The 23,245-nt window shown below is 32.0% G+C and overlaps 7 protein-coding genes and 1 pseudogene across 8 annotated transcripts, besides 3 other annotated features; 3 read left to right on the forward strand and 5 right to left on the reverse strand.

Annotated features, from left to right (window-relative positions):
• Positions 1-3,923: part of a mobile genetic element that runs on past the window's edge.
• TVAGG3_0783420 lies at positions 1,561-2,461 on the reverse strand (annotated as a pseudogene). Its single transcript has one exon. A coding segment is annotated over exon 1 (901 nt).
• On the reverse strand, positions 2,502-2,720 carry TVAGG3_0783430 (uncharacterized protein; the record flags this gene model as incomplete). Its single annotated transcript, XM_051246440.1, has 1 exon — positions 2,502-2,720. The coding sequence occupies one exon, from the start codon at positions 2,718-2,720 to the stop codon at positions 2,502-2,504; it is 219 nt and encodes a 72-aa protein (XP_051081915.1).
• A 613-nt stretch (positions 3,924-4,536) lies between the features above and the next one.
• On the reverse strand, positions 4,537-4,983 carry TVAGG3_0783440 (uncharacterized protein; the record flags this gene model as incomplete). Its single annotated transcript, XM_051246441.1, has 1 exon — positions 4,537-4,983. The coding sequence occupies one exon, from the start codon at positions 4,981-4,983 to the stop codon at positions 4,537-4,539; it is 447 nt and encodes a 148-aa protein (XP_051081916.1).
• A 69-nt stretch (positions 4,984-5,052) lies between these two features.
• Positions 5,053-5,268, forward strand: TVAGG3_0783450 (uncharacterized protein; the record flags this gene model as incomplete). The annotated part of the gene is made up of 1 exon (XM_051246442.1): positions 5,053-5,268. One exon carries the CDS (start codon positions 5,053-5,055, stop codon positions 5,266-5,268), a length of 216 nt encoding a protein of 71 aa, XP_051081917.1.
• A 23-nt stretch (positions 5,269-5,291) lies between these two features.
• On the reverse strand, positions 5,292-5,528 carry TVAGG3_0783460 (N-acetylmuramoyl-l-alanine amidase family; the record flags this gene model as incomplete). The annotated part of the gene is made up of 1 exon (XM_001311290.1): positions 5,292-5,528. The coding sequence occupies one exon, from the start codon at positions 5,526-5,528 to the stop codon at positions 5,292-5,294; it is 237 nt and encodes a 78-aa protein (XP_001311291.1).
• A 7,832-nt stretch (positions 5,529-13,360) lies between these two features.
• Positions 13,361-13,457: a mobile genetic element.
• A 227-nt stretch (positions 13,458-13,684) lies between these two features.
• On the reverse strand, positions 13,685-14,047 carry TVAGG3_0783480 (ATP binding; the record flags this gene model as incomplete). The annotated part of the gene is made up of 1 exon (XM_001311289.1): positions 13,685-14,047. One exon carries the CDS (start codon positions 14,045-14,047, stop codon positions 13,685-13,687), a length of 363 nt encoding a protein of 120 aa, XP_001311290.1.
• A 247-nt stretch (positions 14,048-14,294) lies between these two features.
• On the forward strand, positions 14,295-16,755 carry TVAGG3_0783490 (uncharacterized protein; the record flags this gene model as incomplete). The annotated part of the gene is made up of 1 exon (XM_001311288.2): positions 14,720-16,648. One exon carries the CDS (start codon positions 14,720-14,722, stop codon positions 16,646-16,648), a length of 1,929 nt encoding a protein of 642 aa, XP_001311289.1.
• A 252-nt stretch (positions 16,756-17,007) lies between these two features.
• Positions 17,008-20,121, forward strand: TVAGG3_0783500 (biological adhesion protein; the record flags this gene model as incomplete). Its single annotated transcript, XM_001311287.1, has 1 exon — positions 17,194-20,016. The coding sequence occupies one exon, from the start codon at positions 17,194-17,196 to the stop codon at positions 20,014-20,016; it is 2,823 nt and encodes a 940-aa protein (XP_001311288.1).
• Positions 20,122-20,656: 535 nt separating this feature from the next.
• Positions 20,657-21,412: a mobile genetic element.
• Between the last annotated feature and the right edge of the window lie 1,833 nt (positions 21,413-23,245).

A 23,245-nucleotide genomic window follows, 5' to 3' on the forward strand; every position in this document is an offset into this window, starting at 1 on the left:
TTTAATAAGGTTATTTATTTCATCAAGTTCAAAAAGTTTTTCAGGTTTTGATTTAAAATTTTCTTCATACCACACGATAAATGATTCATTTAAATAACTTAAAATCATGTTAATATCCCATTTCGTTATCACATTATTTATATACATATCATACGTTTTTTCAAGGTCATCTTAATAAATGATATATAATCTGAAGGGTCTAAAAGAATGGATTAAATTTACCACTCACAGAAACGAGAGTAACATTATAAATTCCGCTAACTGTTAAATTTAATTCACAGTTATTATTCGAAATAATATTGATAATTGAACATTTTTATTACGATTAAAAATATTGGTAAAGCGTTATTTTCCAGTGATAAATAAACTAGAATAAGATTACCTCAAGAATTCATAAATTCAACGAATAAGAAATTCATTCATGTTATAAATTTTAGTGTTTTCAGAAAATATGAGTCAATGTCATATTCATCAACAGGTTATATTTCACTTCATTCAAATTTAGTTCAATCAAACCCATATAATGACCATTTCATAAGATTTTCAGATGGTATTAAAAATGTAATTGATAGATTAAAATATGAACAGATTGACAATATCGAATTTTTGGAATTTTGGTTTAAATATCCCGATGGAAAAAAGATTGAAGTTAAAGATAAAGCTGATACTATAACAAAAACAATTACAATGACCGATCCAGATAGTGGGGAACAAAAAGAAATAAAACAAACGATAGAAACCGGTGAAAGGTCAATTATTATTGATTATGATTCAAAGGATTATTATTCGATAATGTTAATGCTTGAATATTAAATAGCCTTAACAATGAATTTTTCAAGTGATATTTTATATTCATCAACTATTTTATTATAAATATCATTATATGTTAAATGAAGTTCAGTTGTTGTTCCGTTCTTTGATATCTTAATTGTGCTAATATCCTTTATAGGATTTATTTTTGCAACTGTTCCGCAGCATGAAACCTCATCATCTATGAAAAATTGAATCTTAACGTCTGAATCTTGAACATCACAAAGAATGGCGATAATGTGAATTAATGATTCATAAGGTAAAATAATTAAACCGGATTGATCAATTAAATTTATTATTGAATCATAATTATTAATTATTATATCACGGTAAATTTTCATTAATTCAGAATTAATGTCTATTTTATATGGCGCATTGCGACTGGAATCGTAGATTCCTGGGTTCTCGATGTTTGATGAAAGAGGTGGGGGTATGTTGGATAAGTGGGAATTTCAACAGGTTCTTTACCGGGTTCAGATAAAATGATTGGGTCTCCATCTTCTTTATTTTGCTCCTCCTCCTTTTTCGGTAAGTCACGAGTTAATTCAGGCTAACATTAACTTTAACATTTTGAATAATTCGTGATTTATCATCATTTACGTTATAACCAACCGTAATCTCTGCTTTTGCGTTAGTGTTCTTTTGACTTGTGAAACGTCTTCTCATTTATAATTGAATAAAAAAAAGAAAAATATATTTAAAGTTTTATTTAATTGTTACGGTAATATCCCAAGGTTCATCATTGTTTGCTTATACTTTCTTTGTAACTGCACCAATTATGTTATTGATATTGCTTTGAGTTTCTTCCAGTCTTATTTATCATTTACAATATCTTTAATCATTTCATTACATGCATTCTTAAAACCATCTGATTTTTCTAATTTACGTCTATCACTTTCTTTAATTAAATCAAAGTTATAACCTTGTTGAGAATAAAGTGGTTTCTTTATCAATTCCTTGAACGCTTCTGAAAGTGAAGATGAAGAAATTCTTGCCACTTGAATTGGTTTAAATTCTGCTTTCATTGCTTCTTTCTGTTCATTGAACACTGGATCGAATAAAGCAACTTTAAAGAATTTCTTAGCTGGAATTTCAGGTCTAATATTTGCATATTGACCATCAAACTGATTAACATATCGTGGTAATTCATCCGGTCCCTCTTCAATAGCATTTAATTCTTCATTGAAATAAGAATATGGATTATGACGGTATGAATTAATTGAACCATTTTCACCTTCTCCAATGTATTGTTTAACAGCTTTTCCATTTTCATCAAATTGCATAGGATAACGTTCATTATATGCTTTACGTTTAGGATAATCGGATACAGTTAATTTATAACCATTTATGACTTTAATATTACCTTGACCATCAGTAACGAAAACTTCATTTATACCATCAGGTTTTCCATTTGGACCCGTAATGTCTTCTTCGTGTGCTTCCCAATTTGGACCATGACGTTTGGCATATGCTTGAGCTTCTGGTAATGTTAAAACGTTTCTCATTTGTTTACATCTTTTTGAAGACCAGCAACAATATGAACTAATTCTTTCATTCCATCTGGAACTTTCATAGTTCTATTATAATATGCACCCTTTTTGTTTGTCCCTTGTTTTAATGGAACCTGTAGAAGATTTGCTATTTCTGTCATGTTTAATTATAAATAAAAAATAAAAATTAATTATAAAAAGTTAATCAAATTTAACACCTCCTTTATTTAAATCAACTATTATTTTTCCATGTTCACCTAATTGCTGATATTGTGTGTAAAGTTCATTAATGCTCATTGGTAAATTCACTTGATAAAGCATAACGTTCAACTGTTGATGACTAAACCCACTGAAAATGAAAAGTGTTGATAGATTTGATTTAATGTTTGTGCTTAATGCTTTGAAATATTGAACAGCCATAAAGAATGAACACTGAATGTGTCGACATTGAGTTAATAACTGATTAAAATATGATTTCTCATTTGTTATTAGTTTTGATTTCACTGCATCATCTAGAAAAATGAGTGAATGCAAAAATTCTCTATCAAAATTTGAAATAGAAAGTGTTTCAAATAATTCATCTCGTTTATCAATAATTTTATCCTCTAATCCTTGCTTCTTGATTGTATTATATAATTCTTTATACATTAAAAAGTTTTTTAAATAATCTTCTGCTTCTTCTTGTGATAAATAAATAATTGGAATTTTGATTAAATGCTTTAAAGATTCAAATGTATCATCTGAAGGTGAACCTGAACGGTTGATATAAATTAACACATGTGAATGGGGGGAAGTGTTAGCAATAATGATAATTTGTTTTAATATCGTTAATGTTTTACCTTTATTTTGTTTACCAATTGCTGCAGTGATTGAATTTAAGTAACATTCAGAATATGGAATTTTCATTAATTTTTCCTTAGATAGAGCATTTCTATTATCACTCAATGCTTCATTAATCATATCATCTACGTATGTATTATATACTCCGCTAATTCTTCATAAGGGGTGGATGAATTTAAATCCATTTAATCAAAAATAAATTTATAATTTTAAACATTTCTATTCATCAATATTTCATCATATGAACTTCTATACTGTGGTGGTGTACCTGTTGGATGATATTTCAAACCTTCGTCCGGTGTCCATGCCAATACGTAGTCCTAGTAAACCAAACCTGAGGAGGATTTGTCACCTTTGAACAGTAAGTGTCATTTTCACCCGAATGATTGGATAAGCTTTCACTTGTACTGTAACTTGTGAATTGAAAGTTTCTAATCCATCAAAGAATATACCCGCTCCATCACGTTGAACTGGAATAGTGCATAAGAATGAAGTTTGGTCTTTCCATGTTCTAGCTAATGGTGTGCCATTATCATCATTCAGTGGTCTAGTTAATGAGTCCTCGTATTCTTCCGTGCATTCATTCACTCCATCTAAATCAGAAGCTTGAAGCATACGTGTAAAGAATATATCACCCACTGTTGTCATCGCTTGATCGGGGAAGTTTCTGGAATCTATAGTGACCTGAAGACCTCGAAGCATTGGATTTTCTAAAACTGTTCTTTGCATTGCATTCTTCGGAAATGTTAACACAACATCTGTAACATTATGAAGAGCGTATGAGAAATCTGAGCTAATACCTTCAGGAGTGATGCAATCTCCATTTAGTGAACGAACGTCAATATGTTGAGCTGGAATCATGAATGGATCTTCCTTACTAATAAACGTGGTATTGCTTTAATTGATTCTTCAATTAAACCGTATCCTGGTGTAATGCATTTATCCTCTAAAACTTCCATCTTTGTGCATGAAATAATAATTATCAACTGTTGCGTCAGCAGATGTAGCGGCTAAGCTTGTAATTAATTTGGCAGGAAGTCCGATTTGTTGGAATTTGCGATCATATTTATAAACATGATTCATAATCTTTTCATAATTTTCATCAGTTATCTTTTCATAAACATAATTTTGTAAATCAGCAACTCTTAACGGGTCAACCTGACAAAATACTAAAGTATCCCTGAAAACATAATATTTAAGAATGATTTCACCAAATGATTTAGGATAATCATCGAACGCCTGAAATGCTAACAAATCATTTACCGGAATAATCATATCAAAAGTGACATCAACTTCTTCATTTGCGTTCTTGAAAACTTCTGAAGGGTCAATATATTTACCACATACTGAGTTATCATATTTTTGAACATTATTATATAACGAATGAACAGACTTTTTAACTTTCCTTTCTTTTTGGTTTATATGTTGCAAATGCGAAAGATTCACGGGCGCAATCCATCTGAAGATAACCGGCATCACCTCTTTCGGTTTCTACTTCTAATTGTTTAAAGCTTTGATTTGATGATTTGTAACCAACGAATAAACGCATGCATTTAAAAGCGGCATCACATGTGAAAGCTTTATTTGAAACTAGAGTTGCTTTAACTTTGCGTTTAATATATGTGTCACCTAATTGGTTCACATCATGAGCTGGATTTGTAATTCTTAAATGAGTTTGTTTATCATCAAAATATGGAGCATCAGAGTCATAGCATGAACTTTCAAGTTCTCTATAATATCTTCTACCGTCATTCTTTGCGAATATTTCATTTATCTTTTCGAATGAATGAAACACATTTCCATTAATCGGTTTAGTGTTTGGCACCAAATAGTTAGTCGTCATTTATTATTAAATAAAAAATCAAAATTAAAAGATGAAAATGAATTTTTAATTTTAATGAAATAATCAACTATGGCTGCAGGATTCTTTAAAAAACTGTGGGATAAAGTAAAAAGAGGAGCGCATAAAGTTTGGGAAACAATGAAGAAAGGAGCAAATTGGATATTTAAGAATAAAGAAGCAATTAGTGACGTTGCTGAATCAATAACGCCAAAAGCCGCCCCAATAAGAGAAATATTAAATAAAGGAGAAAAAGTTTATCAAAGACTTCAACCGATACTAAGATAAAAATAATATTTATTTATTTTCCACTATTTACCTCCTATTTTATTAAGTATTCCTTCAGCAATTCCACCAATTGCGTTACCTGCTTGTGCTCCCATTGCCGGATTACCTGCTTTAGTACCTAATACTCCACCTATGATAGTTCCTGCCGTTTTCGCTACTGGTGCCAAAAAGTTTGCAACGGGTTTAATAATCTTTTTATGAACCCAACCTACAGCTTTCTTAATTCCATCCCATAATTTTTTAAAGAATCCTGCCGCCATTTCTGATTTAATATTAATTAAAAAATATATTTCATCACTTATATTCTAATTTTTATTTAATGATAAATGAAACCGATTTTAAAAATAAATGAAACAGGAGGAAGAAATAAATGAAAGTGAAAATGTTCAACAAAAAATAAACGTTGTTAAACCAATTACTGAAATAAAAATTTTTTCATCTGTTGAAGAATTTAATGACTATTATGCTAATAATAAAAAATTATTTGAAGAATTGACAACGTGTAAATTGAATAAAATGTTTAAAGTTGATGGATTCAAAATTTCAAAAATAAAAGGAGTGGTTAGTTTGAAATCTATTCCTCAATCAAGAATCACCTCATTAATGAAAATAGATGATTTAACAAAAAGAATAGAAATTATTGAAGAGCGAATAAATCAAATTATTGATTTCATAAATTCAAATAATCATTAGTTTCTAATTTATTTTTCTCATTTATGAGGTCTTTGATTATGACTCCATTGATTCCATTCAGGATTTAAACAATGTTTAATTAATCGCGGAATATCTGACATCATCTATATATAGCTTCTTTTATAAGTGATGAAATATAAATTATTTTAAAATTAATGTTAATTTTTTTAATGTGTTTATTTCGTTATGTATGGGCTGAGTGTAAATGTCTTACAATTTTGAAAATTTTTTAAATCTTGATTTATTCAAAAACGTAAGAATAAAAACCGTAAGAATCATACATTTTTTACTTCATATGTTAAAAAAAATGATACAAAATCGTTCAATATTGTATGAATTCTTACGTTTACAAAAAAAGTCACACAACCCTTCAACATATACTACTTACGTTTAGATGAAAATAAGTGATTTTGGTTGAAATAAAAATTATTATTTGCTTACAGCTATCAAATAGATTTTTGCTATTTTGATTAAAATTTGTTAATCAAATTAATAAATTTTTTCTAAATATCTTAAATATCTGGATCACTCACATATACAATGAATTGAACGATAAAAATAATACAAACTCAACTAAGTTTCCTGTCTTTCAACTAAAAAAAATTATGCAAATTAAATTAAATTGTTTATTCAAATATAAAACAAAGATGAAGTAATTACAGTTATCATAAACTTTATGAATAACTCTGTAATTGGTTCAGATTTTCGTAAAACTATTTTTATTAATATCGATAAGAATACGTTTACCTACTATCACAACATATCGATAAACAAGAGTAGAGTGATTTTATCATCGAAACTTTTTAAAAGCTGTAAGCTGGAAGGAAAAATCTTTTTTTCTGAGTTAGTTGTAGAACTATTGATGCACGAGTTATCATTGTGATGTAGAAGGATGTCAATGTACTGACTGAAGGATATGAAGTGAATTGAATTTCATTGAATTTCAATTTGATCAAAATTTGTTGAAATGATATGAATGTGTCAACATCTGTATCACTCTCTTTCACTCCTTCCCTATTCTTTCGAGAACGAAGCTAGCTCAGCTTTCGCTGAGCGAATTGACACTTTTGATGCCCTAAACGTACATGCTCTCAAATTTATCGAAAAAAATTATACCACCTAAACTAGTATATTCTTATTTTAAATATGATATTATCCTTAGAATCCACACTAGAATATATTTAAATCAACTTTTAAAAAAGTTCGAATCCTGCGCGTCTCACTTTTTAAATTTTCGAAAAGGAAAATTATATTCTCCTAAAATGAAAACAATTTTCCGAATTGACATCCTTATATGTGAACAAAAAATATGTTACAATGTAGCGGGATGAAATCTGAGTGCGGCCTGGGGCTGCAGCATCAATCTTCCCGGCATCTTTACCGCAATCATCTCTTAGATTGCACACAAAGTTGCGAACGAGCAGCTTTCTATGCGGTAAAGATGCCGGTAAAAGAGAGCCGTAGTGATTCTCTGCTGCAGCGTCAATCTTCCCGGCATCTTTACCGCAATCATCTCTTAGATTGCACACAAAGTTGCGAACGAGCAGTTTTCTATGCGGTAAAGATGCCGGAAAGAGAGAGTCGATGTGAGGTTCTTTTCGAGGGCTCCTCGAATGAGACACTGTTCCGCATTCATAACTTGAACGCGGAAGTTTGACCGACAAGAGTGTATTGTGCACTCTTGTCGGTCGCAGTGTCTCATTCTGAGAGACATTGCCTCTGCATGTCTCCCAGAATGGAACAATGTTCCGCATTGATAACTTGAACGCGGAAGTTTGACCGACAAGAGTGTATTGTGCACTCTTGTCGGTCGCAGTGTCTCATTCTGGGAGACATTGCCTCTGCATGTCTCCCAGAATGGAACAATCTTCTGCAATCAGAATGTGATTGCAAAACTTTGACCGACAAGAGTGTATTGTGCACTCTTGTCGGTCGCAGTGTCTCATTCTGGGAGACATTGCCTCTGCATGTCTCCCAGAATGGAACAATCTTCTGCAATCAGAATGTGATTGCAAAACTTTGACCGACAAGAGTGTATTGTGCACTCCTGTCGGTCGCAGTGTCTCATTCTGGGAGACATTGCCTCTGCATGTCTCCCAGAATGGAACAATGTTCCGCATTGATAACTTGAACGCGGAAGTTTGACCGACAAGAGTGTATTGTGCACTCTTGTCGGTCGCAGTGTCTCATTCTGGGAGACATTGCCTCTGCATGTCTCCCAGAATGGAACAATGTTCCGCATTGATAACTTGAACGCGGAAGTTTGACCGACAAGAGTGTATTGTGCACTCTTGTCGGTCGCAATGTCTCATTCTGGGAGACATTGCCTCTGCATGTCTCCCAGAATGGAACAATGTTCCGCATTGATAACTTGAACGCGGAAGTTTGACCGACAAGAGTGTATTGTGCACTCTTGTCGGTCGCAGTGTCTCATTCTGGGAGACATTGCCTCTGCATGTCTCCCAGAATGGAACAATGTTCCGCTTGATGATAACTTGAACGCGGAAGTTTGACCGACAAGAGTGTATTGTGCACTCTTGTCGGTCGCAGTGTCTCATTCTGGGAGACATTGCCTCTGCATGTCTCCCAGAATGGAACAATGTTCCGCATTGATAACTTGAACGCGGAAGTTTGACCGACAAGAGTGTATTGTGCACTCTTGTCGGTCGCAGTGTCTCATTCTGGGAGACATTGCCTCTGCATGTCTCCCAGAATGGAACAATGTCCGCATTGATAACTTGAACGCGGAAGTTTGACCGACAAGAGTGTATTGTGCACTCTTGTCGGTCGCAGTGTCTCATTCTGGGAGACATTGCCTCTGCATGTCTCCCAGAATGGAACAATGTTCCGCATTGATAACTTGAACGCGGAAGTTTGACGACAAGAGTGTATTGTGCACTCTTGTCGGTCGCAGTGTCTCATTCTGGAGACATTGCCTCTGCATGTCTCCCAGAATGGAACAATGTTCCGCATTGATAACTTGAACGCGGAAGTTTGACCGACAAGAGTGTATTGTGCACTCTTGTCGGTCGCAGTGTCTCATTCTGGGAGACATTGCCTCTGCATGTCTCCCAGAATGGAACAATGTTCCGCATTGATAACTTGAACGCGGAAGTTTGACCGACAAGAGTGTATTGTGCACTCTTGTCGTCGCAGTGTCTCATTCTGGGAGACATTGCCTCTGCATGTCTCCCAGAATGGAACAATGTTCCGCATTGATAACTTGAACGCGGAAGTTTGACTGACAAGGTGCATTATCCAATCTTTTTGTCATATACCTCAACCCACAAAGACAAAACCTTACATAAAATAGGTAAACTTTGGTTTTCACTTAATAATGTTTATTTTAATTTTTTGTTCTTTATATAACTTTTTCTTCTACTAAACTATTTTACAGACTCTACTGAGCTATCCTCACATATATACCTGTGACAATAACACATATATACTCCCTTCATATTCTGATCTCATGACATATTACAGCACAAACTATAATTATACAACATACCTCATAAAGTCTGATTTTACCCCTATCTAAGCGTTCAAAACCTATTTTCCGCGTAATCTGATTCTTCTGGCTCTGCTGATTCGATTTCTGCTGTCAGATCGTGAAAATATGCATCACACAATGAGATAAACACAAAATACACAACTTAATATTTTCCTTAAAATTGTCAATTCCTCGATCTTGACATATTTATTATTTCCTCCGTTTTCCCTCACAAATATATTTAATTTTCTGAATAAGACGTATAATAAAATGAATATCTTAAAAACTAAAATACAAAATTAATGTTGGGTAATGACTAGATATAGTATGCACTTTTGAATTCATACATTTTTTGAAAAAATTGTATTTTCAAAAAAAAGATGTTGTTTCAGTATGAACTTGAAGAGAAATTTTAAGGAAAATATTAAGTTGTGTATTTTGTGTTTATCTCATTGTGTGATGCATATTTTCACGATCTGACAGCAGAAATCGAATCAGCAGAGCCAGAAGAATCAGATTACGCGGGGAAAATAGGTTTTGAACGCTTAGATAGGGGTAAAATCAGACTTTATGAGGTATGTTGTATAATTATAGTTTGTGCTGTAATATGTCATGAGATCAGAATATGAAGGGAGTATATATGTGTTATTGTCACAGGTATATATGTGAGGATAGCTCAGTAGAGTCTGTAAAATAGTTTAGTAGAAGAAAAAGTTATATAAAGAACAAAAAATTAAAAATAAACATTATTAAGTGAAAACCAAAGTTTACCTATTTTATGTAAGGTTTTGTCTTTGTGGGTTGAGGTATATGACAAAAAAGATTGGATAATGCACCTTGTCAGTCAAACTTCCGCGTTCAAGTTATCAATGCGGAACATTGTTCCATTCTGGGAGACATGCAGAGGCAATGTCTCCCAGAATGAGACACTGCGACCGACAAGAGTGCACAATACACTCTTGTCGGTCAAACTTCCGCGTTCAAGTTATCAATGCGGAACATTGTTCCATTCTGGGAGACATGCAGAGGCAATGTCTCCCAGAATGAGACACTGCGACCGACAAGAGTGCACAATACACTCTTGTCGGTCAAACTTCCGCGTTCAAGTTATCAATGCGGAACATTGTTCCATTCTGGGAGACATGCAGAGGCAATGTCTCCCAGAATGAGACACTGCGACCGACAAGAGTGCACAATACACTCTTGTCGGTCAAACTTCCGCGTTCAAGTTATCAATGCGGAACATTGTTCCATTCTGGGAGACATGCAGAGGCAATGTCTCCCAGAATGAGACACTGCGACCGACAAGAGTGCACAATACACTCTTGTCGGTCAAACTTCCGCGTTCAAGTTATCAATGCGGAACATTGTTCCATTCTGGGAGACATGCAGAGGCAATGTCTCCCAGAATGAGACATTGCGACCGACAAGAGTGCACAATACACTCTTGTCGGTCAAACTTCCGCGTTCAAGTTATCAATGCGGAACATTGTTCCATTCTGGGAGACATGCAGAGGCAATGTCTCCCAGAATGAGACACTGCGACCGACAAGAGTGCACAATACACTCTTGTCGGTCAAACTTCCGCGTTCAAGTTATCAATGCGGAACATTGTTCCATTCTGGGAGACATGCAGAGGCAATGTCTCCCAGAATGAGACACTGCGACCGACAGGAGTGCACAATACACTCTTGTCGGTCAAAGTTTTGCAATCACATTCTGATTGCAGAAGATTGTTCCATTCTGGGAGACATGCAGAGGCAATGTCTCCCAGAATGAGACACTGCGACCGACAAGAGTGCACAATACACTCTTGTCGGTCAAACTTCCGCGTTCAAGTTATCAATGCGGAACATTGTTCCATTCTGGGAGACATGCAGAGGCAATGTCTCCCAGAATGAGACACTGCGACCGACAGGAGTGCATTATGCAATCTTGTCGGTCAAACTTCCGCGTTCAAGTTATCAATGCGGAACATTGTTCCATTCTGGGAGACATGCAGAGGCAATGTCTCCCAGAATGAGACACTGCGACCGACAAGAGTGCACAATACACTCTTGTCGGTCAAAGTTTTGCAATCACATTCTGATTGCAGAAGATTGTTCCATTCTGGGAGACATGCAGAGGCAATGTCTCCCAGAATGAGACACTGCGACCGACAAGAGTGCATTATGCAATCTTGTCGGTCAAACTTCCGCGTTCAAGTTATCAATGCGGAACATTGTTCCATTCTGGGAGACATGCAGAGGCAATGTCTCCCAGAATGAGACACTGCGACCGACAAGAGTGCACAATACACTCTTGTCGGTCAAACTTCCGCGTTCAAGTTATCAATGCGGAACATTGTTCCATTCTGGGAGACATGCAGAGGCAATGTCTCCCAGAATGAGACACTGCGACCGACAAGAGTGCACAATACACTCTTGTCGGTCAAAGTTTTGCAATCACATTCTGATTGCAGAAGATTGTTCCATTCTGGGAGACATGCAGAGGCAATGTCTCCCAGAATGAGACACTGCGACCGACAAGAGTGCACAATACACTCTTGTCGGTCAAACTTCCGCGTTCAAGTTATCAATGCGGAACATTGTTCCATTCTGGGAGACATGCAGAGGCAATGTCTCCCAGAATGAGACACTGCGACCGACAAGAGTGCACAATACACTCTTGTCGGTCAAAGTTTTGCAATCACATTCTGATTGCAGAAGATTGTTCCATTCTGGGAGACATGCAGAGGCAATGTCTCCCAGAATGAGACACTGCGACCGACAAGAGTGCACAATACACTCTTGTCGGTCAAACTTCCGCGTTCAAGTTATCAATGCGGAACATTGTTCCATTCTGGGAGACATGCAGAGGCAATGTCTCCCAGAATGAGACACTGCGACCGACAGGAGTGCATTATGCAATCTTGTCGGTCAAACTTCCGCGTTCAAGTTATCAATGCGGAACATTGTTCCATTCTGGGAGACATGCAGAGGCAATGTCTCCCAGAATGAGACACTGCGACCGACAAGAGTGCACAATACACTCTTGTCGGTCAAACTTCCGCGTTCAAGTTATCAATGCGGAACATTGTTCCATTCTGGGAGACATGCAGAGGCAATGTCTCCCGAAATGATACCGTCATAACAACACCAATTTATTCCTTCTTTCCATTGTCATACAATTCAATATTTTTATCAATCTTAATCAACTTTTTTTATTCTTCTTTAATTCAATTTATCTTTCTCCTAGCATATCTATTCCTTTAACAGACATAAAATCACTAATCGAGCTTTTTCAATACTCAAAATTTCATATAAATCTTTGTTATTTTTTCTCTCATCGCTTATTTTATTAAATATACATATTTCCTCTCACATACCCCTCTTCATATATATTGGATCTCAACACTCATCTATTAGAACAATATATTTTCGCTTAATCTCATATTATTCATTAACAATCTTTCATCTTCTTATTTCTAGTTAACCTACCAATATATATATAGAATATATGCCCAATTACATATTCAGATACATTAAATTCAAGAAATTCTTCTAATATTATTCTCCTATTCATAATAAAATCATATTTAGTCTCACATCACAATTCTATCAGTTCTCAATATCATATCATATTGGTAACATCACATATATCTCTTATAATATCACTTAAATTTGTATTTTTTTATTAATTATATTTAATTAGTTCTACATTCTATTATTATAGAGGTTTGACAAACTCATCAATAGTTAAAATCAAAATCTATTCAGAACTTTGAATCTAATGAAAATTACATTTCGATATCTTTTTGCAAGCCTAATTTTTTGTATTATCTTAAAATACATTTAGTAATATTATGTACGTATTGAATTCAAATTATAGCGCAGTAACATGCAACTCATCTTGAGATTCACATTTCATTTTAGAAGATGAACAAAGAAAGGTGTATGCTAAAAATCATTTCACAATAAATGGAAATAAAACGAAATTGTTAAAAGAAAAAAATGAAAATTGTTAAGGGTTGACCGACGTCCATTCAATTTTTGAGAGGGCATTCAAAATAAATTGAACTTCAAGTTCATTTAACTCACTATCTAGATAGTATCTGAAAACATTTAATTATTTTTGTTATTTCATGAAAAATAAGTTTATATAAATAACCACCCTAATGCAATATATGATGGAAACAATTCTCAAAGTATAGTATAATACTAAATATAAACAAAATTTTTATTTAGAACAATATTAGTTTTTAGACAATATTTGGAATTCTCTTTCAAGTTTCTGCAGTTTGTTGATTAATTTAGCAATTTCATTTGTACCATTCATTTTATCTTGCATGTCTTCTCTTTCCTGCAGTAGTTCATCAATACTATCTTCTAGATTAGAAAACTTTCTTTTATCTGTTGATTTCCTCTTCATTCGTGATACTTCATGAGACAAATTATCAATTCTTCTGTCGAAATCATCTCTCATTCGAGAAATTTGTTCTGTTGAATCCAATATCTTTTTCGCATTTCTGAAATCATTTTCAGAGAGTTGTATCAAAGCATCAAGCTTCTGCTCTCTTTCCATTGTTCCCGTGTTGTCACAAACATAAACAGTCATGACACCATTGACATCAAGTTTCAATTTGACCCAAAGGGAATCAATATTTGATGGAATGTTTTGTATGTTAGTTTGAGCAATCAAATCGTTATTGCTGCAATGTTCTAAGTCTTCTCCTTGGAATATTTCAAGTTTCAGGCTTCTTTTCGCTTCAATTTTGAAAGGATATTGAATTTCACTCGGCAAACTTGTATTTTTTAGAATTCTTGCAAATACTATAATCTAATAATCAAGTTATAATAAAATATATATCTATCTTTCAATCAAATTCCTTTCAAATTGTAAAATAATTTCTAGATCTCGAATAAATCATGGCCTGAGATATCTTTGCATCATGTTATATTGACCACATTTGATATATTTTATACCATGAGTAAGGATTATTCTTAACACTTATGCATAACTGTTGAAAATAAGACTTATAAAACAATTTTCATTCAATTAGAGTAATATGGTCTGAAATATCTTTCGGTTATGTTGCATTGACATGGCTTGATAGATTTTAAAAAATACGTAATGATTATCAATTTACTCAATTTGATATGGAATTTATTGACAAAATTCAATTTATCAGGCAAAAATCCTTAATGATATAACCGTATTGAAATTTTTCCGACACACGATTAAAGTGAGGAATTTCAGAAGTTGGAATTTTTATAAACATTTTGACTCATGATTGATAAGTTTAAGGCCCTGAAAGACGTTCAACGTATAATACACCAAAATGTGGAGTTTTCCAAAGCATTTTTCGAATCAGGAAATGATATTATAGGTGAAATTCAAAAAATTAATGAAAATATCACAAATACATACGAAAAATACTTTTGTCGCTTGAATAAGATAATACATCAACTTAGTGAAACAGGTATTGCTTTCCAATTAGTTAATGAACCAGAAATTATTTTGAATTTCTTGTTATCGAAGAAAATTATCACCCAAGAAAATCTTAATGACATTATAAATTCACACAATCTAATTGATTTATATATCACTTACTTTCCTTCTTTTTTCAACTATTTTCTTATTCAAACAAATTTAGACGAAGAATCTTCAAAACAATCTCATTATTCATTCATGAAGGAAATTTATGATAAAGCCAGTAAAGAACCTGCATTTAAAGCACTTTTCTTCAACTTTGCTATTGTTGAGTTTTTAACACCTCAATTCATTTATTTTTTAAACAAAATCATTGACATATCTTATGCTTACTTTGATTCAACTGATAATTATGTTTTGGAGCCAGATGAAAATGAATTCATTAACAAATTTAACAAAAATATTCATAAATGTCCAGATTACATTCTTGATCTAATAAAAATCACACCAGAAGTCATTACAAATTCTCTTCAACTTTTAATCAATAAACATCCAATATTATTAGATCTTGTTCCTTATTACATTGATGCGAAAGATAATTTCGTCAAATTACAAGCTCCTATTGATATAAATAATACAATTAAGAATTCTACAAAGAGTCAAAAAACAGGATACATTGACGTAATATTACCAAGAAATTCTCTTGAAACAGAACAAAGAATTAAACATGAAGGACTTAGAAATCTTTTAAAGGAACTTCCTCCTCTTCCTATCATTTCAAATCCAAACAATGAAATGACAATTGAGGGATATTTGAGATACAGTATTAGTTTAATCCATTCTAATAAGCGAGCTTATTTTGAAAAGAAACTTAATGAATTCCTCAAATACAGTGAAAAAGGAAGAATGCAAAGTTTATTCAGTAGCAATGATCCAAGAATGATTCAAATTGCAAATAATGTGATTTTGGAAATAAATCCACAAGAAAAGAGTTATGGTGCTACTCTATCATGCCAATACGCAACTACAAAGGGAAAACTATTAAAATTTGAACAAAAATACAAAGAAATACACGAAAACTTAATTGGATATTATATCCATTTATATGAAGAGGGAGGTAAAACTAAATATATTCTCAAGAAAGATGTTGAAAATCTCAAAAAGGAATTCCCAGATGTATACTTTATTTATCAAAAACACATGAAATTTATCAAATATAACTACAAGAAAACCTACAAAGAGTTTGTTTCCAAACATGATATAGATATCTATTTTCAAATGCGTGCAAATATTTTTGAAAGATATGAAAGATTTTATGATTTCCAATATGATCCAGATGTTCCATGTTTTGATTATCAGAAAGCTATGTTCATGAATAGTGAAAAATGGCTACAAAAGAAAATTAATTTTTGCAAAGCTTTTTCATATAACAAAGACCCAATTGAACTATATAAAATCTTTACTACATTCGATACAAGAATGTTCAAAATATTCAATGGAGATGATGGACCATTTGATAAAGATCATGAATTTCCTTTCTATTTAGTTCTTATATCCTTCCATACACCTCCAAATTTCTTTGTAATCCTCAACTATATCAAAGAAAGTCTTACTCTAATAGATAAAAATGATTCTCAAAAAGAACTTGTTTTTAAAGAGGAAATCAAATCGAAAATCAGTATATATTTGCTGATGGAAAACTTTGATCTTATTGAAGAAAAAAAGAAAGCAGAGATTGAGAAAAGAGAAAGAGCAAAAAGGAAAGCAATCGACAATCTTAAATAAAAAATTGTTATATCTCTAAAAATATTTATTTATGAAATATTATTCCCTCCTTCAGCTTTTATATGTATGCCATTCATATCAATCCTTTGCTGCATGACCACAAATTAATTAGAGTTTGAATCAAAATCTCATTTTAATTACATATTAATGAAATTTTTAAATGAATATCGTAAACATTACTTTTCCAAAATAAGGTATATGTAAGTTAAATATGTATAGAATGTTAATATTTACTGTTTAATTAAATAGCTATAGTTTGCTAGTTAAACACAAAAATAAGAATTTAATTTGCAAAATGTGTAATATATTATGACAATACTAATGAAGATGTAAATAATAGTCATACACATATTTATGCCCGAAGGATTCTCTGATAAGAACCATCATCATAAGATATATACTATTAGAAATGTGCATTTAATCGCTTCTATGCAATTTCACATGCTAACTCTGATAACCATAAGTACTAAAGTACTTACATAGGGGATTCCAATATGCCAATCAAAGAGAAAAAGATAAAAATTCACAATCGAATTTTATTTTATATGTTATGTGAAATTAATGAAGCTTTTATCCATAACTCCTGCAAGAAAACAGCTCAACTTGCTAAGGTTATAGAAGTGATGAATGGAAAAGCTTTTGACTATGGGATTGAGATGAAAAATCTCAACACTGTTCATAATGACGAAATACAAAGAATTGTTAATGATTTTATTGATACATCAAACAAAATTTATGACGATTTAGTTGACTTTAGAAAATTAATCATCAATAATGCATGCGACGACTACGGAAATAGATATAAAAAGATAAAATTAGATTATTCGGACTTAATAAGAAACGCAATCGAGCAATATAACAACATACGTCTTCAAAACAAAGATCTAAAACAGCATATGGCAGATTTGCAACAAAATATCAATTTTTCATTTTCAAATTTTACAGAAAAACAACTAAAAATATTAGAATCTATTAAAAAACAGAACGACAGTTGCAGGAGAGACATAACTAGATCATTAATTATACGAGAAAGAGAATACAAAGACAAAGAAAACAAAATAATTTCTCAATTTAAACAAGATATTGCACAAATTACAAAAGAGAACGGTGATATCATCAATAAACTACAACAGCAAATCAAGAAGATGGTAGGAATTGAAATTTTAAAGAGAATTTCAGAATTTAATAAATATAAAACGGAAATTGCAGAAATTAAAGCAATTACGAAGCAGATCCGACAAGAACATACCAATGTTATTAAGCAATTCAAGAATTTACAAGCCAATTTTCAGTTTCATCGCAATAATTTTTTAAATGAAATAAAAAATGCAATAAAACCAATAAACAAAGACCAACAAAGTGTGAAACGAAACATGATGCTCGAGAACAAGTCCCACAGCCTTGATATCCAAATACAAACCAAAAAATTGAACGAAAAAAGAAATTTTCATGAAAAAGAAATTTTTCAGTTACAAAACCAATTAAACGATATTCGACAAAAACAACAAATTTCTGCAAATTCTTTCGAATCAAATCAGCAGAAAAAGTCGAATATGAGCGAATCTAAAAGAATTGCGTTGAAACAACAATACGATGAGACAATCTCCACGATAACAATGTTAAATGAAGAGGCAAGGTCTAAAATCAATGGTTATCAGCTGATTTCGGATAAAATTTTCAAAAAAATTGGATCAAATACAAATGACAACCTTGATATCGTTTTAGACCAAAAGGAATCGTTTATATCAAGCCTGGATAGCATGGAAAACAAGTTCCGAAAGAGATATGAAGCAGAAGAAAAAGGATTTAAAATTTTAATCACAAAAAAAGAGGAACAGTTCAAAAATTTCGTTGCCAATCAAATCATTACTATCAACAAAAACATAAAAAAGCAGAAAGAACTCAATGAAATCTCAATTAAAATGATTCGTCAACAAGATTCGCAAAATAAACTAGCTAGAGATAAAATGGAGAGCCAGGACACAAATATAAAAGAATTACTAGTGAAAAATGAACCAGAAATGGAAGAAAGAAGAAAAAATCTTGAAAATAAAATTAAAATTTTCAAATCTGAGCTAGAAAACAAAGCAATATTAGTCAAGAACCATTTCGATAGTGATCTTAATGAGAAAGTAACCAGTATCAAAGAGAAAAATCGTATTGAACTTGAAAATTTGGAATTTAATTTTGATTCTGAGCTAAATTCTCATAAAAACAATGTTTCAAGGATCGCCAAACTTCTTAATGATGAAATAGCTAAGGTTGACCAGTCAAAAACCTTTGCATCCCGTAAAATCGAGGCTTTGGACTCTCAAATTTCAAAAATTACCAAAGAAATCCGAAAATTGAATAGACAAAAAATTTCTGAAGAAAATGATATTACAAACTCGTTCCAAATGCAAATACAGGTTGAGCAAGTACCATTAAACACAAAAATAGATCAGTTATCCAAACTTTACACTGATGAAGAGAATTTGAAAGGAATTGAAATAATTGACTCGATAAGGAAGCTCAGAATGACACAGAACAAGAACAGAGACATCATTAATAACCATGAAAAGGAACTACAGGATTTAAAAACGAAGTTTTCACAAGAAATCCAAAAAATGAAAGAAAATTTGGAAAAAATCAAAGGAAATTACTTCGAAAACGAACTTATTGAGAAACTTAAAGACAAAGAGAAGGAAGCAGAACTAAAAATTAAGAATTATGAAGAAGAAACTGAAAATATTTTAAATTCTCTGAAATCTAAGATAGAAACCACAAAAATACAGATTGAAGAACAGAAGAAACAAATAACAGACCAAATTGAACAATATTCAAAGCCTATTGACCCTTTTGTTTTAGAAAAACCAGATAATTCCGAAATATTAGAAAAAATTTCCTCAAAGAAAGAAGAAATCATCAAAGAATTTAATGTTAAGAAACAATATGTTGAGAAACAACTAGAAATAACTCAAAATGAACAAAATGAGTTAATATCAAATTTAAATCAGTTATTTGACAAAGAACAACAAAAAATAAGTGATGAACTGAAAGAAATGGATACTGAAATATCTAAAAACTTAGTTCCTGTGAAAGAAAATGCGAAAAATAATATTTTAGAAATAGATTCAAGAATTTCTGCAGCAGATACAAAAGAACTTGATTACATAATGCGTTTATTTGATCCACAAACCAGAATAGAAGAGAAACTGCAAATTTCAGCTGAAAAAACAAAATCTAATGAAAAATTAGAGAAAATTACTGAAGAATTCATAAGTTTTATTGATTTCTTATCAGATGATAAACCAAAGAAGATCGTAGAACCTCCTCCATCAACAAGAGTTACTTCCAGCCGAAGAAGAAAATCTCATAGTTCAAAATAATAATTTCTACATCAAAATTATATACTTTATATATTTGTTTTACCATTGTTAAATTGTTTGTAATTTATTTAGATCTTATCATTTTTTTTATCACATTAAATAAACTCCTTTTCCTTCGTAAAGTCTCTTATTCAATTTTTTTGATAGAGGTTCACTCAATCGAGCTCACTCAATATTGAGGCAGAAAAACGATAGTGAGACTTTACGTAGGAAAATGGGTTTATGCATTTTCCACCTTCTGTTTCAAAAATACTATCATTTCGGTAGATTCATTGTGTTAATGAATATCTTTATAAAGTTGCCAAAAAAAAGTGCGGAAATTAAAAACCGCAGTTTGAATACTTTCTGAGAGTCTGTTTGTCAGAAAGGATACATTTGTAAACTTTCTGACACTAAAATTTTTTTGGTCCTTTCAAAGTTTTTGACAATGTCAAAAAGTATACATTGGAGCTCTCAATTTTCCTCTCAAACGGCGTTTTTTAAAAAACGCTCAATTTTTCATCGACCTTAATATGAAGATAATATAAGAGTAGAAAATGATAATTAATGGTGTACTTACGCCCCTATAACACGGCCTTCAATTCAGATGTTTAAGGTTAATTTTCAACGACGCTTCAGTTGTCAAAAATTTGAATTAAAGTTAAGGGTGGCGGAAAGTGAAGTGAATGACCAAAAATAAAATGCTATTATCTCGTCATATTTTTGATATCTTTTGGGAAAAAATATATGGATACAAAACTCATTTGTAGTAGTATATGTGTGCCATAATTTCATTATCATATATGAAAGCTTTTGGTTTTCCCTCCTATGATAAATATGTGAATAATGCGTTTGATAAGGGTAAAAAACTTTAAATATCTCATGATTGGAGCTTTAAACACAAAATTTACTCAATAGAAAATATAGATAACAATAGCTTATATATATTTAAATATAAAGAAAGACTCCTTATCTTATATTGAAAGACTAGATACAAATCTAATTAAACTCTGAATGGGAGCAAATTGTAACGAAAAGTATCTGAAGTAATTGGTATTTATATGTTATTTATTCTCATACATTGATTTTATGCAAATTTGATAAGTAGTTCCAGATCTCATCACTTATTGCATCTTGGACGAATTTAATAGATACGTGTTTTGCTCAATAGAAAAGATGGATTTATGTTCCTATATTGCATACCTTAAGTATTTTTGATATTAATTCAATAACCAGAGACTAGATACAGTTGAAAATTCATTTTTTTTCATTCATTATTTCTCTACCAGATAAAGACCTCAGACTATACAAACTTTGTAGTAAAGACTTGTTTATATATACTATTTAGTTATGCTACATATTTATTTAGTTATTTTCACTTTTTGTTATTTGGTCACATCACTTTCCGCCACCCTTAAATGGGCGTAAGTGCAGCCTTAACGTAGCACATTTTTCTGTGTCCAGAAAATTTGACAGGTCCTGGCGGTTTTTGATTCAATTTTTGAAGAGTGTGCTTGATTTTGATAATAGAACGATAGACTATTCAAAATTCCCCAAAAATTCATCATGTGCAATATTTCAAATATAGGTGTTTCTATAGACAATTATTTTAGATAATACACAGGATTCTCAAGGAAATGTGGGACCCAGAAAAATGTCCTATGTTATCAAGATATCATGTAATTTGGTGGCGTTTACAATTTATCTGACTTTTGTCCGTATATGTCATAACATATTTAGAAGAGAATCAAAGAAATTGTAGCAGCTATCATGTAATCTTAAGGAGGTAAGTTTGAATAGTTTACATATTAAGGTTTATATAAGGGAGCAAAAGTTCTCCCTAGTGCAAATGATGTTTGGTCACAGTTTTATGGCGATGGCCCTGCCTCAGAACCAATCACAGGCACAAACGTCACGGCAGCATCGAACAAAGGTGAATGTTTCATATTTAACAGTATATTCATTGAAATTAGAACAAATAGTGCCATTTATTTTACGAATGCAAACAATAAATTTCTTAACTCCGATTGTTCATTTACTAACTGCAGCAGTAATACAGATGGTGGATCTATCTACTTTAACTGTAGTAGTTCCATTGTCCAATACAGAACATGTGGCTACAAATCAAAAACAAACTCTCAAGGTGGACATCATTCATATGTTTACTTAGTTTCTAAATCAAATAATAAAAATTATCTTTATGAAAGTTCGTTTTATTTATGCGGAAATTTAGAAAAATCTAATACAAATGCTATTAGTAATGGAAATATTGAAGTTAAATCAATCAACACAAGTTTCTGTAAAGCAGACTATGACTCAGGAATAAATCTAATGTTTCCAACAAGTCTAAGTAATGTAACATATTCATCATTTTGTAACACAACATCAACTTATGATATTTTAGGATTAACTGAGGGTAACTTTAATTTTAATTTTTGTAATGTTTTGAATAATGAACACCAATTTTCTCTTTTTGGAACATTATATGCATTATTATCAACTGTTCTTATTGATAATTGTTCATTTCTTGGAAATACAGGACCAGGTGCAGAATTTTATCTAGATATTATCTATTCAATTACAGTTAAAGATTCTTTCTGTGACAGAAAAGATAAAACATTTGACTCTGTCACACTTATTAATGTTCAAAATATATGTTCTATTTATCAACTATCTCACTTTTCGTCATATCTCTATGAAGCCGGAATCCATAGTTTTTGCACAAGGAATCCATTTATTACATATAATAAAAAAGTTTCCTATTATTACTGTTACACAGCTTCTATTTGTATTTTTTTACTAAACTCATAAAAAATTATAAAATTCCATAAAATTTCTCAAGGCTCTGGAATCATTTGAATGGTGTATATACTTAAAATGAGTGATTAATGAGTAGGAAAAATATTCCAATAGATTGCTTATATATCCCAATCTCTGCGAAAGGGTGTTTCAAATCTCCCTTTTACTATTTGGGACTCTGCTGATCAGACGATTATGGCAGTGATTCTGTTTCTTCAGGAGCTCTCTGGTTCTCATTTGTTAAATGGGAGCTCTACTTCTTTTCAATTATATTAATAGATTTTGTTTCTTAAAGAACAAATTCCAATTAAAATTATTCGGAATCACTCTAAATTGTTCCAATTATCTTCCAGCGTTGAATTGAGCCTGATTTACCTATTTTTCTGGAAGAATATTTTTCACAAATTGAATGTGAAATGATCTTTTTTGAGTGCTTATTGCCCTTTTAGGA

The sequence above is a fragment of the Trichomonas vaginalis genome, chromosome VI (genome assembly GCF_026262505.1).
Source record: "Trichomonas vaginalis G3 chromosome VI, whole genome shotgun sequence".
In the NCBI taxonomy this organism is placed as follows: Eukaryota; Parabasalia; order Trichomonadida; family Trichomonadidae; genus Trichomonas; species Trichomonas vaginalis.